The sequence below is a fragment of the Scyliorhinus torazame genome, chromosome 2 (assembly GCF_047496885.1).
Source record: "Scyliorhinus torazame isolate Kashiwa2021f chromosome 2, sScyTor2.1, whole genome shotgun sequence".
NCBI classification, from domain to species: Eukaryota; Metazoa; Chordata; class Chondrichthyes; order Carcharhiniformes; family Scyliorhinidae; genus Scyliorhinus; species Scyliorhinus torazame.
The window spans coordinates 149,435,737-149,450,916 of record NC_092708.1 but is presented as its reverse complement, the minus strand read 5'-3'; the positions used below and the strand labels follow the sequence as shown (position 1 = coordinate 149,450,916).

The following is a 15,180-nucleotide window of genomic DNA, read 5'->3' as shown; positions in this document are numbered from 1 at the left end:
TATTTATCTAAAAACAAAGGGGAGATGTCACAATATCCACTCATGTATATAATGAGATGCAGACAGGCAGTGATTGACACACAGGATGACCAGTAAGCACACAACACAGTGCAGCCAATCACCAGACAGGACACTACCACGATAAAGCCAGAGGGCACTAGGTTTCCCGCTATCTCGGGACCCAGCCACTGAGACAGTCAGAGTCCACGAGCTAGCAAGTGCAAACACCATGCGGTAGCTAGTAAGTCTGGTCAGGCTACTACAAGGTCTCCAGTCAGTGTCGACCCACAGCTGAATATGTATATCAGTTCTATCGTTGAATAAAACAGTGTTGGATCTTCTCCAGTGTCAGACGTCTGTTTCTAGCTTCCCTGCATCGAGTGCAGTCCACATCGAACCTACCTGCCTAACACATCATACATATTTGTGCTGAGGGCACAACGTGAAAATTTGCGAACAATAAAAAAAACTTTGAAGTATAGTACTTCAAAAGTACATAGACAAGAGATGGAAAGTAATTCATTTTGGTATAAGAACTCAGACAATATAAAATAGAGGGTACAATTCTAAAGGGCTACAGGAAAAAAGGGATCTGGGTGTACATGTGCATAAATCACACAAGGTAGCAGCACAGGTTGAGAGTGTGGTTAATAAAGCATTCAGAAATCTTGGCTTTATTAATAGGGTAATTGAGCACAAAAGAAAGGAAGTTATATTAAGCATGTGGTTCAGCCTCAACTGAGTATGGCAACAGTTCTGGGGAATCACAATTTAGAGAGGACGAGAAGGTATTAGAAAAAGAGCACAAAGGATTTACAGTCATGTCCAAAATACATGAAAGAGATCATAAACTATCTAAATCAAATCTTGCTTTCTGCTTATTTAAAAATGGACTTTGCTGGACCAAATACATGGCTACTGCAGGTTACATGATTTCCAAGTTGGCTACAGTGCTGAAAACTTTCAGTAGTAATTACAGAACAAAACTCAACCCTCATCCTTGTGGTATTTCACACCTATCATTGTGTGGATCCATTACACACAACAGCAGACGGCCAGTCTTCCCAGCCCAGCCTTATAACAAAGAGAGGGAAATTGAACTTGTTACACCTGCAGAAACTAATAACCACTACCTTTGTCCTAAGGTGAAGAATGGATTTGGACCAGAGACATAAAAACTAATTGAACCTGAACCCCACTCAATAAGGGGCACCATCACATAACCCAAACCTTGGTCTTTGGAAAGCTTAAATTTTACATTCCTGGACTCCCAAGGCAGCCTGCTGTTTAACATCCAGCCTGTCAACACTAAAGCAGGACTCAAGGTTGAGACTTGCCTCAAGTCTAAACTGCTTCAAAGCCTGGTTGTTCGGACGATTCCTGCCATCACTTGTAGAGCGTACCACGTCTCTGTATACCAATATCATCTTGTGCCATTACCAACTTTAAAGAAATTCTGCAACTCCAGCTTTCAGTTAACTCAACCCTTCTGAACTTTTTCTCCAATATAAACAAACCCTCACTGGACTCTAACATTCATGTGAATTAATATCGATATCTTTGGGTTTTTTTGTGTTAAGTTATTCCTAGTTGCAAAATTATTTTCATTCCTATCTCCTGCTTGCGTGTATGCAGTTGCAATGATTATTTGAAAGCAAGGAGAAAATGCTGGAAAATCTTAGCAGGTCTGGCAGCATCTGTAGGGAGAGAAAGAGCTAACATTTCGAGGCCAGATGCACAGGGCTAAATCGCTGGCTTTGAAAGCACACCAAGGCAGGCCAGCAGCACGGTTCGATTCCCATAACAGCCTCCCCGAACAGGCACCGGAATGTGGCGACTAGGGGCTTTTCACAGTAACTTCATTTGAAGCCTACTTGTGACAATAAGCGATTTTCATTTCATTTCATTTCAGATTCCAGCATTCAGTAATTTGCTTTTATGCAATGATTATCTCCCAGCCTGTCATGGGTTTAAATGTATGAATAAACAATACCTCTGAATTAACCCTGAAGAGAATTTGGTGTCAGTCACTTTAAAATTGATGTCACATGCAGGGTTTGCAGTAACCCACCATCTCCTGTTTCAAAAATTAATAAAATATCTGCTTACGGGCAGTGAGAAGAATAAAGGAGTTCCGTTTGCCTCCTTCCACTGTCCATGATAACAAGAATGGTTTAGGGATGAGGAACTTCAGACTGGAGAAATTGGAACAGTTTTCCTCCGAGAAGAGATGTTTGGGAGGAGACTCGATCAAGGTATGCAAAATCATGAGGGGTCTGGACAGTAGATAGGGAGAAACTGTTCCCATTGGTGGAAAGGTTGAGAACTAGAGGGCACAGATAAAAGATATTTGGCCACAAGAGGAAAATATGCTGCATGTAGTGAGTGATTACGATTTGGAATGTACAGAGAGAGTGTGTTGGAGGCAGATTCAATTCAAGAGGTAACTGGATTATTATCTGAAGAATGTGCAGAATCTGGGAGCAGTAGGTAGACAGTCAGAGACTTTTTCCCCGGGTGGAACAAACCATTACAAGGGGACATAAATTTAAGGTGAAAGGTGGAAGATATAGGGGGAATGTCAGAGGTAGGTTCTTTACCCAGAGTAGTGGGGGCATGGAATCCAGTGCCTGTGAAGTAGTTGAGTCAGAAACATTAGGGACCTTCAAGCGGCTATTGGATAGGTACATGGATTACGGTAGAATGCTGGGGTGTAGATTGATTTGATCTTAATCTAGGACAAAAGTTCGGCACAACATCGTGGGCCAAAGGGCCTGTTCTGTGCTGTATTTTCTATGTTCTATGTTCTATGTTCTAAGTAGGTGCATTGTTCCTTTGGAGAGCCAGTACAGACATGACAGCTTGAATGGCCTCCTGTGCTGTTCCCATTTTGGGATACGCAATATGTTTCCTACGATTTCAGTAGATATGTGAGTTAGCTTATTGAAATCGTTGTTAAATTTATGCATTCAAGTAATTTACCTTTCTTGTCTGGTCTGACCACGGTCAGCTGGCCTTTACTTATATCCAGTCTGGTTTAAATAAAAAACAAAAACAGTTAATTATGAGCTTGTTAGAGTCAGCTAAGCAAAGGGTGAGATTTTCCTGGACCTGCCTGCCGCTGGAATCATCAAGTTCCACTGAATTTCAATGGATTTATAGCTGGGCTGCTGAATCTCCCACTGTTGACCCCGCCATGACGGGACCGAAAAATCCCATCCTATGTTTCAGAACATTTGCAGAATTTGCATTATTTTTCAGAAAAATATTTTTATTCAAGGCATTTTCATATATACAAACAGATTTAGAAGACCAAACCAACAACTCAATAAACAACCAACACCCACTCCCCCTGCAGCCAACCCCTCCTCACATCCCGCCTTCCCTATTTTAACCCCCTTAATCTCCCCTTTGCTGACCTTTCAAACCTCCGTAAAGAAATCAATAAACGGCTTCCACCTCCAGGTGAACCCAACCGCCGCCCCCCTCAAGGTGAACTTAACCTCCTCCAACCGCAGGAATTCCGCCAGGTCACTCACCTACACCTCTGCTTTCGGCGGCTCAGAGTCCTGCCACACGAGCAAGATCTGTCTCTGGGCTATCAGGGCGGCAAAGGCGTTTCTCATCCCCTGGAATCCTGGGTGTTCCGACAGCCCAAATATTGCCACCTCTGGATGCGGAACCACCTCCACATCCAGAACCTTGGACATCATGTCCGAGAATCCCTGTCAGAACCCCCCTCAATCTTGGACACGCCCAGAACATGTGGACGTGATTCGCACTGCACTGCCCACACCTATTCTCCATCCACTCAAAGGACCAACTCATGCTTGCCACCATCATATGAGCCCTATGTACCACTTTAAACTGGATGAGGCTCAGCCTTGCACACAACGAGGACGAGTTCACCCTCTGCAAGGCCTCCGTCCACATCTTGGCCCCACCTCCCCATCCAGCTCCTCTTCTCACCTACACTTAATGTCATCCACCGGGGTTCCCACCCACTCCATCAACTCCTTATAGACACCTTGCACCTTCCCCTCCCCTATTTCGTTCTTTGACAGCACCTTGTCCTGCAACCCCAAGAGCGAGAGCCCAGGAAAGGATTGCACCTCCCTCCTTACAAAGTCCTGAACCTGTAGGTACCTAAAACCATTCCCCCTGGGCAACTCATATACTTCCTCCAGGTCCTACAACTTCGCAAATTTTCCCCCTATAAACAGATCGCCAAAGCGCTCAATCCCTGCCTGCTGCCACCCCCAAAACCTTGAATCCAACCTCCGCCGGTGCAAACCCATAGTTATCGCAGATTTGTGCCCACACCGAGGTGCCCTCCGGTCCCAGATGCTGCCGCCACTGCACCCACACCCTTAGGGCCGACACCACCACTGGGCTCATAGAGTGCCTGGCCACGAAAATGGCAGAGACGCCAACAACAAAGCCCTTAAACATATACCCTTGCATGATGTCGCCTTCATCCGTCTCCACACCGACCCCTCCCCCATGGCCCACTTCCTAACCATAACGATATTCGCTGCCCAGTAGTAATTCATTATATTCGGAAGGGCCAGCCCCCTCCCCACCTCATCCCAAGAAAGACCTCCTGTCCCACGGAGTCTTCCCTGCCCACAAAAATCCAGAGGTAAGCCCATTGACCTTCTTAAAAAATGACTTAGGGACAAAGATTTGGAGGCTTTGAAACACAAAACAGAATCCTTGGCAGCACCGTCATTTTTACTGTCTGCACCTGCCTTGCCAGCACATCCCACCTCTTAAAGACCACCCTTATCTGCTTCACCAATCGGGCCAGGTTCAGCTTATGCAACTACACCCAACTCCACGTTGCCTGGATAGCCAAATATCTAAAGCGCGCCCCCACCACTCTAAAACACTAACTCCCCTAGCCTCCTTTCCTGCCCTCTAGTCTCAATCGGGAACACCTCATTTTTGTCCCATATTCAACTTCTATCCCGAGAACCTGCCAAACTCCTCCAGGATCCCCATGATGCCTCCAATACTTGCCCAGTTGGTCCAAAATATACAGCAGTAGGCCGTCCGCATACAATGAGGCCCTGTGCTCGATGCCCTCCTGCTCAATCCCTCTCCAGTCCCTTGCCGAACCCAAGTGTCATTGCCAGCAGCTCTATTGCCAAGGCGAACAGCAATGGGGAGAGTGGACACCGCTGCCTCATCCCACGATGCACGACGAAGTACCCCAAACTCATTTGGTTCATCTACACACTCGCGACTGGCGCCTTTTATAACAGCTGGACTCAATCCACAAACCCATGCCCGAATCACACCAACACCTCCAGCAAATATGCCCACTCGATCAAGCGCATTCTCCACGTCCATTGCCACCACTACCTCCACCTCCTTCCGCTCCAAAGGTATCACTGCCTCCCCTTCACAAAACCCGTTTGATCTTCGTCTATCACCTGCGGGACCCAGTCCTCAATTCGCGATGCCAACAACTTTGCCAATAACTTGGCGTCCAGGTTCAATAATGATATTGGGCTGTATGACCAAACTGATCCGGAACCTTATCCATCTTTAAAAATCAGGGAGATGGAAACCTGCGACAAAGTAGGGGGGAGTTCCCCCTCTCCCTTGTTTCATTTATACGCAGTCACCAGTAGTGCCCCAGGACCACCCCAAACCTTTTATAGAACACTATCGGGAACCTGTCTGGCCCCAGGGCCTTCTCTTCTCCATCAGCCCTGTACTCTCCATCACCTACCTCAGCCCAATTGGGGCCCTCAGTCCCTGAACCAGCCCCTCCTCTACTTTGGAAAACTCCAACCCACCCAGGATCCACCGCATCGCCCCCTCCCCTGTAGGGTGCTCAGATTCATATAGCCTTCTATAAAACGCCTCAAACACCACATGCACCCCCTCTGGGTCCATCCCCAACTCTGCCAATCTCCCTCGCCGCCTCTTGCTTTCTCAACTGATGGGCCAACATCTTACTTGCCTTCTCCCCATACTAATACATTGCCCCCCCATGCGCTCCATAAACCCCTTCAGCTCCTTTGCCACTGCCGACACCCTCGCCGACTTGGGATTCAACCTGTCCAAGCTCGGATCTGTGACCATGTTAAAATCCCCCACCCAAACTCAACTGATGCGAGTCCAAGTCCGGGATACTCGTCTTCATACCTTTCTGATGGCAGGCCAATTGATCTTTGCACTTCGAATTCAGCTGTAAACTCCTTACTGATTTTGCCATCGTTGCATATGTTATCTATTAAAAGTTCATATAATTCTGGTTGATTCCTACACTCCACCAGCAGCCGACGATGGCCAGTTGGATTAAAACTTAAGTATCCCAAGGCTGTAGCACACGAATCACGAACCTGAAACAACCAATTGTTGATTGTAGTAATTGTTGATTCTTGTAAAAAACCTATCTGGTTCACTAAAGTCTTTTATCAAAAGAAATCTGCCACCCTTACCAGGTCTGACCTACATGGGACTCCAGAATCACAGTAGCAATTTGGTTGACTTTTAACTGCCCTTTCAAAGGCAATTAGGGATGAGCAATAAATGCTGTCCCATGAACAAATATAAAAATAAAGTTGCATTTTATATTCATTGAAATGGGGTATATTGGTGTAGAATGTAATGCTTTTTAAAACCTTGGAACCACTGATCATTTTAAGCATTTCATTATTGTAGTCGTATTACATCAAATCGTTTTGTGCCTACTACGAGCATTATACTGACTGCTCCAATTCCACGCTCAAAACAGTGACTTTTGAAATCTATTTTTCTTGCTGCCTATTCTTTCAAAGGTCTCATGGAGAATTAAATCTAGTTGGGGGCTTTAAACTGAACAACAGGAACAGAAATCCAACCAAACAGATTTATTTTACTGTGTGGCGGGGGAGCTTCTTATCAGAGCTGGGATGAAATCACGTTTCAGTAGTAAAAATAGAAAATTAAATTATTCGTGGCTCACAACATTAGTGGTTTTCTATATAATCTAAAAGTTATAGATCAAATGGGAAAATTATTTACAATGACTCCAAATTTTATGATGAAAATATATGCATGGAATTAAGTGGCAATTTTAGATAAGAGTGTGCTAATATTTAAAAACAATTGAACAGTTAAAGTTTGGTTTTATTCAGATTACTGTACACTCCTACACCCAAAAGGTCTGCCGCACCCAGCCCACAGCTGGGACTGGGGTACTTATATCCCAGGAGTCCTAGGAAAGGGTGGGGTGGGGGGGGGGGGGGGGTGAGAATGTGGATTAGCCCCTCCCCTCATCTGGGTAGATTGTATTCAGGTGAAGGCCACAGGGACTCTGCTCAGCTTCGACTATTTAAATAGCTACATCACAGTTTCCCCTTTTTCTTCCATCCTTCCTTCGTGTTTGCAGTGGCCATTGTGGTCCCCTGCATTTTGCTTCCTACCGGTTTTCCCTTTTCTTTTCTTCCGGTATGTGTCATGGTATTCAGATAAACATCATGGTGCAAACACACATACACACTGATGGACAGATCAACGGACCAATCAACACACGCGCAACATCACAGCCAATCACAAGCAAGGGCACACGCACTATAAAATGGGGAACACAACAGTTCCCGCTCATTCCAGCAGGAGACAGCTCAGGGCACAGAGCTCACAGCAAGCCACTCAGACATTCATCATGTGCTGAGTGCCTCTCCAAGATAGTGTTAGGGCTGGGTCCACAGGTTAAAGCATAATGAACAAACCACAGTAACAAGTTTACAGATGTTGTTATTGATAGTAATAAAACAGAGTTGTACCACCTGCAACCGTGTTGGTTCGTCTATGTAGCAGAGCACCCAATACGACAGTATGGGCAACAAGGTAGCACAGTGGTTAGCACTGTTGCTTCACAGCGGCAGGGTCCCAGGTTCAATTCCTGCTTGGGTCACTGTGCGGAGTCTGCACGTTCTCCCCGTGTCTGCATGTGTTTCTTCCAGTTGCTCCAGTTTTCTCCCACAAGTCCCGAAAGATGAATTGAACATTCTGAATACTCCCTCAGTGTACCCGAACAGGCGCCGGAGTGTGGCGACTGGGGTATGTTCACAGTAATTTAATTGCAGAGTGTCGTGGCATCCCCCTCCTGATCTTTGGCTTCCTAGTTATTGGCTACAATCAAGTCTTGGAACAACTGAGAGAATTTAATTTTCTCCATTTGGATAAATTCCGACAGGTTGGACAGCCAGTCTGCAGCTTTGGGTGGTGCTGCTGATCGCCAGCTGAGCAGTATTCTCCGGCGGGCAATTAAGGAGGCAAAGGCAAGGGCGTCAGCCTTCCTCCCCATGGAGAGATTTAGCTGTTCTGATACCCTGAAGACTGCCACTTTCGGGCAGTGGGCGTGGTTGACTGGGCTGCCTTGGCACCATTTGTATTTATCCTCCACCTCCAGGAAGAACCTGGAGCAGCACAGAAGCATAGTGGTTAGCATAGTTGCTTCACAGCTCCAGGGTCCCAGGTTCAATTCCCGGCTTGGATCACTGTCTGTGTGGAGTCTGCATGTTCTCCCCGTGTGTGCGTGGATTTCCTTCGGGTGCTCCGGTTTCCTCCCACAGGTCAAAAATGTGCGGGTTAGGTGGATTGGCCATGCTAAATTGCCCTTAGTGTCCAAAAAGGTTAATTGAGGTTACCGGGTTAAGGGGATGGGATGGAGGAGGTGTGTGCTTGAGTGGGGTGCTCTTTCCAAGGGCCGGTGCAGGCTCGATGGGTCAAATGGCCTCCTTCTGCATTGTAAATTGTACGACTCTATGAACCTGTTCATTCGGGTTCTGGTTAAGTGGGCTGTGCACCACTTTTAGCTGCATTAGGCTTAGCCTTGCGCATGTGGAGGTGACGTTGACTCCAGAGTCGCCACCCTATTTCAAATCCCCCAAATCCTCCTCCCACTTCTTCCTGGTGTCGTCCAGTTGGGTGTTGGCCCCACTTAGCAGTCACCATACATGTCACCACAGTTTTCTTTCCCTAAGATGTCCGCATCCAGCAGGTCCTCCAGCAGTCATTGTTGTGGTAGTCATGGGTACGTCCTGGTTTCTCTTCGTAAAAGATTTTTGAGTTGTAGGTACCTAAGATCCTTTCCCCCCGTCAGCCGGAATCTTTGTCAGCTCTTTAAGCGTTGTTCATCTGATGTTGGCGTAAAAATCCCTAACTGTCAGCGTGCCCCCATCCTTTCTCCACCTTTTGAAGGAGGCGCCAACAGTCGCCGGCGTGAATCCGTGGTTATTGCAGATGGGGGCTTTATCGGACATTTTGGTTAACCTAAAATGCTGTCGCAGTTGGTTCCATGACCGGAGTGTTGCTACCACCACTGGGCTCGTTGAATATTTATTAGTTGGGGATGGGAGTGCTGCCGTGGCTAGGGCCCAGAGGGAGGTCCCTCTGCAGGAACCCTCGTCCATGAGCACCCACTCGGCTTCTGGCTCCTTCTCCCACCCCTTTTGTTCTCTCTGCGGTCACTGCCCAGTGGTAATATTACAGGTTTGGGAGGGCTGGGCCACACATGGATCTCGTTCTCTGCAGTACTCGCTTTGGGATCCTTGCATTCTTCTTCTCCAACAGGAAGAGGGACCTGTGTAGTACTCTCATTTTGATCGTCTGCACTCTCCCAGGGAGAGTGAGAGTGTGTTCCATCTCTGCAGGTCCTTTTTAACTTCCTCCATCAGGCTGGTCAGGTTCCATTGTGGATCCCTGTCCAAGCATGAGCGATTTAGATTCCCAATTAGCGGAATTTGTACTGGGCCTGTTTAAACGGCAGTCCCACCTGTCATGTGAGGGTACCTTTAAGAAATGGGGGTTTATAAAATAGCTGCAGTGGATGTACCTGTGTGTTTATGAAGTGTTAACTGGTTTCATAAATAAACATGTTTTAATTTAAAAGTACTGTAGATTTCTGTTGTATCACACCTACAGAGTGGGCCTGTGTGCTCCCCATAACCACAATCTATTCAAAGTTGTGGGTCAGGTGAACTCCATGATACACTTTGGGGTTCTCTAAATCCTGGCCCATAGCAAATTGGGGGCTCGAGGGGGATAAAAGCCTATCTATTGGATTGGCTTTGTGAACTTAAAGACAGTGAGGGGTGAGCATATTGTGTTTGCTTTTCAGGTGTGGTATTCCAGTTTAAGTAGGCAGTGTGTTGTGGACAATGGCTCTTTCAGAGGCTCAGAAATGTTTGGGTGTGGTGACGGTCACACGCAGTACCTTTTGGACAGAGACTAAAAACAGGCTTTAGATTTGGCAAAAACATTCCAGTTATCATTACCTGACAAAATTTGAAACAATGAGGTAATTATGGTGGCGGTTAAGCATTTAAAATAGCCTGAGATACAGTCTGACTCATTGGAAATGGCAAAAATTAATTTACAGATCATGCAACTTGAACATGAAAAAGAATTAAAGCTGTTTGAATATGAAAGAGATAGAGTGGAACAAGAAAAAGAGACAGAAGAAAGGAAAACAGAAAGAATAGACCTAGCAGAACAAAAAGAAAGAGAATGGGAGATACAGATCAGGGCAAAAGAAAGAGAGAGAGAAAGATAGAGAGAGGAAAAAGAAAGAGCGAGAATTTGAACTTCGGAAAATGGCCACGAAACATGACAGTCAGTTAAAATTGGCGGATGTAAAAGGAAACATACAGTTTGAGGGTAGTGATGAGGATAAAGAGAAAGAGCATCAAAGTCGAAGGCTTGGTGGGGATCTATTTAAATATGTCCAAGCATTGCCAAGGTTTGATGAGAAAGAGGTGGAAGCCTTTTTCATTTCATTTGAGAAGGTAGCTAAACAAATGAAATGGCCATAGGAGATGTGGGTGTTACTGATTCAAACAAAGTTGGGAGGTAGAGCTAGTGAAGTGTTTGCATCATGGAGGTATCTGAATCGTATGAGGAGGTGAAAAAATTCATCTTAGGTGCATATTTAAAATTAAAGGAAAGAACCTGGTCAAACATACATGGAGTTTGAAACGATCAAACAGAGTAATTTTGATACGTGGACAAGGGCTTTGAAAATAGACCAATCAAGAGGTGATTGATAAGAAGGTGCCAGATGCCTTTCAACAATTTAATTGTGTGGGTAAAGTTTACTCATGTGTACCAGAAGGAGCAGCTAAAGAAGTCACAATTTTAAGAGATACGGGAGCTAGTCAATCTTTAATGGTAAGAGATGAGGAGGTATGTAGTTTGGGAAGAATGTTGCCAGAGAAGATGGTAATATGTGGAGTTCAGGGTGAGAAGAGTAGTGTTCCATTATATAAGTTAAGGTTGGAAAGTCCAGTGAAGAATGGTGAAGTGGTTCTAGGAGTAACAGAGAAACTATCTTGTCCAGGAGTACAATTTATCTTGGGTAATGATATAGCTGGATTGCAGGTGGGAGTGATGCCTACTGTGGTTAATAAGCCAGTGGAAAATCAGACAACTGAAGTGTTGAAGGACGAATATCCTGGGATTTTTCCGGATTGTGTCGTAACAACGTCGCAAAGTCACAGGTTAAGACAAGAGGAGAAATCAAAGAGTGAAGATGAAGTTGAAGTTTAATTATCAGAAACGATTTTGAGCAGATGGTTGGAAAAGAACAAGAACAGGTGGAGGATGAGGTGGATATTTTTAGTTCAGGAAAATTGGCGGAGTTACAACAAAAAGGTATAGAAATAAAACGGATGTATCAGAAAGCATATACGGAAGAGAAATCTGAGTGTATACCGGAGTGTTATTACCATAAAAGTGATGTCTTGATGAGAAAATTGAGACCTTTACATATACAGCTGGATGAAAAGTGGGCAGAGGTTCCTCAAGTGGTATTGCCGGTAGGGTATAGAAAGGAGGTGTTGCGAGGTGCACATGAGGTACCAGTGGGAGGTCATTTGGGAGTAAGGAAAACTCAAGCTAAAATCCAAAAACATTTTTATTGGCCTGGATTGCATAAAGATGCAGTTAAATTTTGTCGATCATGTCACACATGTCAAGTGATAGGGAAGCCTCAAGCAGTGATAAAACCAGCGCCCTTAATACCCATTCCAGCATTTGAGGAACCTTTTATAAGGGTCTTAATTGATTGTGTAGGACCGCTTCCTAAAACAAAAAGTGGGAATCAATATCTTTTGACTATAATGGATGTGTCTATTAGGTTTCCAGAGGCCATTCCAGTATGTAATATTACAGCTAAAAAGATTGTGGAGGAGTTACTTAAATTCTTTACTAAATATGGACTACCCACAGAAATACAATCGGATCAAGGATCAAATTTTACCTCAAGGTTATTCAAAGAAGTTATGGATAGTTTAGGAATAAAACAATTTAAATCAACTGCGTACCATCCAGAATCGCAGGGAGCATTAGAAAGGTGGCATCAGACATTAAAGACAATGTTGAGGGCTTATTGTCACGATTATCCAGAGGATTGGGATAAAGGAATTCCATTCATACTGTTTGAAATTAGGGATGCACCTAATGAGTCAACCAAATTTAGTCCTTTTGAACTAATTTTTGGTCATGAGGTAAGAGGACCACTTAAATTGATTGAGGAAAAATTGGTGAGTGAGAAATCGGAAATTACATTATTGGATTACGTGTCAAATTTTAGAGAACGATTAAATAGAGCAGGTGAATTGGCTAGACAGCATTTAAGAGTTGCACAAATGTGGTGAAACCAGTAGCGGACAAGAAATCCAAAGTTCGTAGTTTTGCCAGTGGAGATAATGTTTTAGTATTGTTACCAGTGGTAGGTGAACCTTTAAATGCAAGGTTTTGTGGACCTTATCAGATTGAAAGGAAATTAAGTGAGGTGAATTATGTTGTAAGAACGCCAGATAGAAGGAAAACTCACCGAGTGTGTCATGTGAATATGCTTAAAAGGTACTTTGAAAGGGAAGGAGAGCAAAGGAGGAAGTTTTAATGATTCTAATTCAAAGTGACGAACCAAATCCAGATGACTTTGAATTTGAGATACCACAAACTAAATTGGAAAATGAGCATGTTCTTAGAAATTGGGATAAATTGTTGAGTTACCTTCCAGAGGAAAACCGGACTGACCTGAAAGAGTTATTGATACCACATGGGCAAGTTTTTGGAGATATGTTGGGAAGCTCTAAAATGGCTACACATGATGTAGATGTGGGAAATGCTGTTCCAATTAAAAACATCCATATAGACTTAGCCCTTTAAAGTTGGCACAGGTTAACAAGGAGATTGAAAGTATGCTTAAAAATGGCATAATTGAAGTGGGTTGCAGCCAATGGGGCTCACCCATTTCAAAACTGGACGGTACCCAACGGTTGTGTGTGGACTATAGAAAGGTTAATGCAGTTACAAGAACTGACTCTTATCCTATCCCACGTTTGGAGGAATGCATTGAGAAAGTGGGACAGTCCGCTTTTATTTCCAAATTGGATTTACTGAAAGGTTATTGGCAGGTACCTTTATCCGAAAGGGCGAAGGAGATTTCAGCTTTTGTGACTCCAGATGGTATACACCAATTCAAAGTTATGCCATTTGGCATGAAAAAAGACCCAGCCACATTTCAATGGTTAACTGACGAAGTTGTTTCAGGATTACCCAATTGTGCGGTATACATCGACGATCTGGTAATTTTCAGCCAGACATGGAAAGAACATTTAAAACATCTGATGGAGTTATTCAATCGACTTCAGGAGGTGGGTTTGGTGGTAAACCTAGCCAAGAGTGAATTTGGAAAGGCCCAGGTCACTTTAGTCCATCTAGTGCTAGGAAACAGATAGTTGACAGTAACTTTGCAATTTAAAAAAAAAAGTATTTAAAAAAAAAAGACAAATTTTAATTAATTGACGCAATGTCAGTTAGAGGGGTGCTGTGCTCTGACTGTGAGATGTGGCAGGTCCGGGAGGCTTCCAGCGTCCCGGATGGCTTCATCTGCAGAAAGTGTACCCAACTGCAGCTCCTCACAGACCGCATGGTTCGGTTGGAGCAGCAATTGGATGCACTTAGGAGCATGTAGGTGGCGGAAAGCGTCATAGATCGCAGTTATGTAAATGTGGTCACACCCAAGGTGCAGGCAGAGAAATGGGTGACCACCAGAAAGGGCAGGCAGTCAGTGCAGGAATCCCCTGTGGTTGTCCCCCTCTCGAACAGATATACCCCTTTGGATACTGTCGGGGGGGATAGCCTATCAGGGGAAAACAGCAGCAGCCAGAGCAGTGGCACCACGGCTGGCTCTGATGTTCAGAAGGGAGGGTCAAAGCGCAGAAGAGTAATAGTAATAGGGGACTCTATAGTCAGGGGCACAGATAGGCGCTTCTGTGGACGTGAAAGAGACTCCAGGATGGTATGTTGCCTCCCTGGTGCCAGGGTCCAGGATGTCTCCGAACGGGTAGAGGGAATCCTGAAGGGGGAGGGCAAACAGGCAGAGGTCGTTGTACATATTGGTACTAACGACATAGGCAGGAAGGGGCATGAGGTCCTGCAGCAGGAGTTCAGGGAGCTAGGCAGAAAGTTAAAAGACAGGACCTCGAGGGTTGTAATCTCGGGATTACTCCCTGTGCCACGTGCCAGTGAGGCTAGAAATAGGAAGATAGAGCAGACAAACACGTGGCTAAACAGCTGGTGTAGGAGGGAGGGTTTCCGTTATCTGGACCACTGGGAGCTCTTCCGGGGCAGGTGTGACCTGTATAAGATGGACGGGTTGCATCTAAACCGGAGAGGCATAAATATCCTGGCCGCGAGGTTTGCTAGTGTCACACGGGAGGGTTTAAACTAGTATGGCAGGGGGGTGGGCACGGGAGCAATAGGTCAGAAGGTGAGAGCATTGAGGGAGAACTAGGGAATAGGGACAGTGTGGCTCTGAGGCAGAGCAGACGGGGAGAAGTTGCTGAACACAGCGGGTCTGGTGGCCTGAAGTGCATATGTTTTAATGCAAGGAGCATTACGGGTAAGGCAGATGAACTTAGAGCTTGGATTACTACTTGGAACTATGATGTTGTTGCCATTACAGAGACCTGGTTGAGGGAAGGGCAGGATTGGCAGCTAAACGTTCCAGGATTTAGATGTTTCAGGCGGGATAGAGGGGGATGTAAAAGGGGAGGCGGAGTTGCGCTACTTGTTCGGGAGAATATCACAGCTATACTGCGAGAGGACACCTCAGAGGGCAGTGAGGCTATATGGGTAGAGATCAGGAATAAGAAGGGTGCAGTCACAATG

At 45.2% G+C, this 15,180-nt stretch overlaps 1 protein-coding gene across 1 annotated transcript in view; it reads right to left on the bottom strand.

The window, feature by feature from the left end:
• ankar (ankyrin and armadillo repeat containing) overlaps positions 1-15,180 on the bottom strand; it is a 397,884-nt gene that overhangs the window by 19,554 nt on the left and 363,150 nt on the right. The window contains exons 21-22 of the mRNA XM_072494724.1: positions 6,160-6,356; positions 2,983-3,032 (exon numbers count right to left, since the gene is read on the bottom strand). Of these exons, the coding sequence (XP_072350825.1) occupies positions 2,983-3,032; positions 6,160-6,356 (247 nt within the window). The remainder of the gene's footprint in view (positions 1-2,982; positions 3,033-6,159; positions 6,357-15,180) is intronic.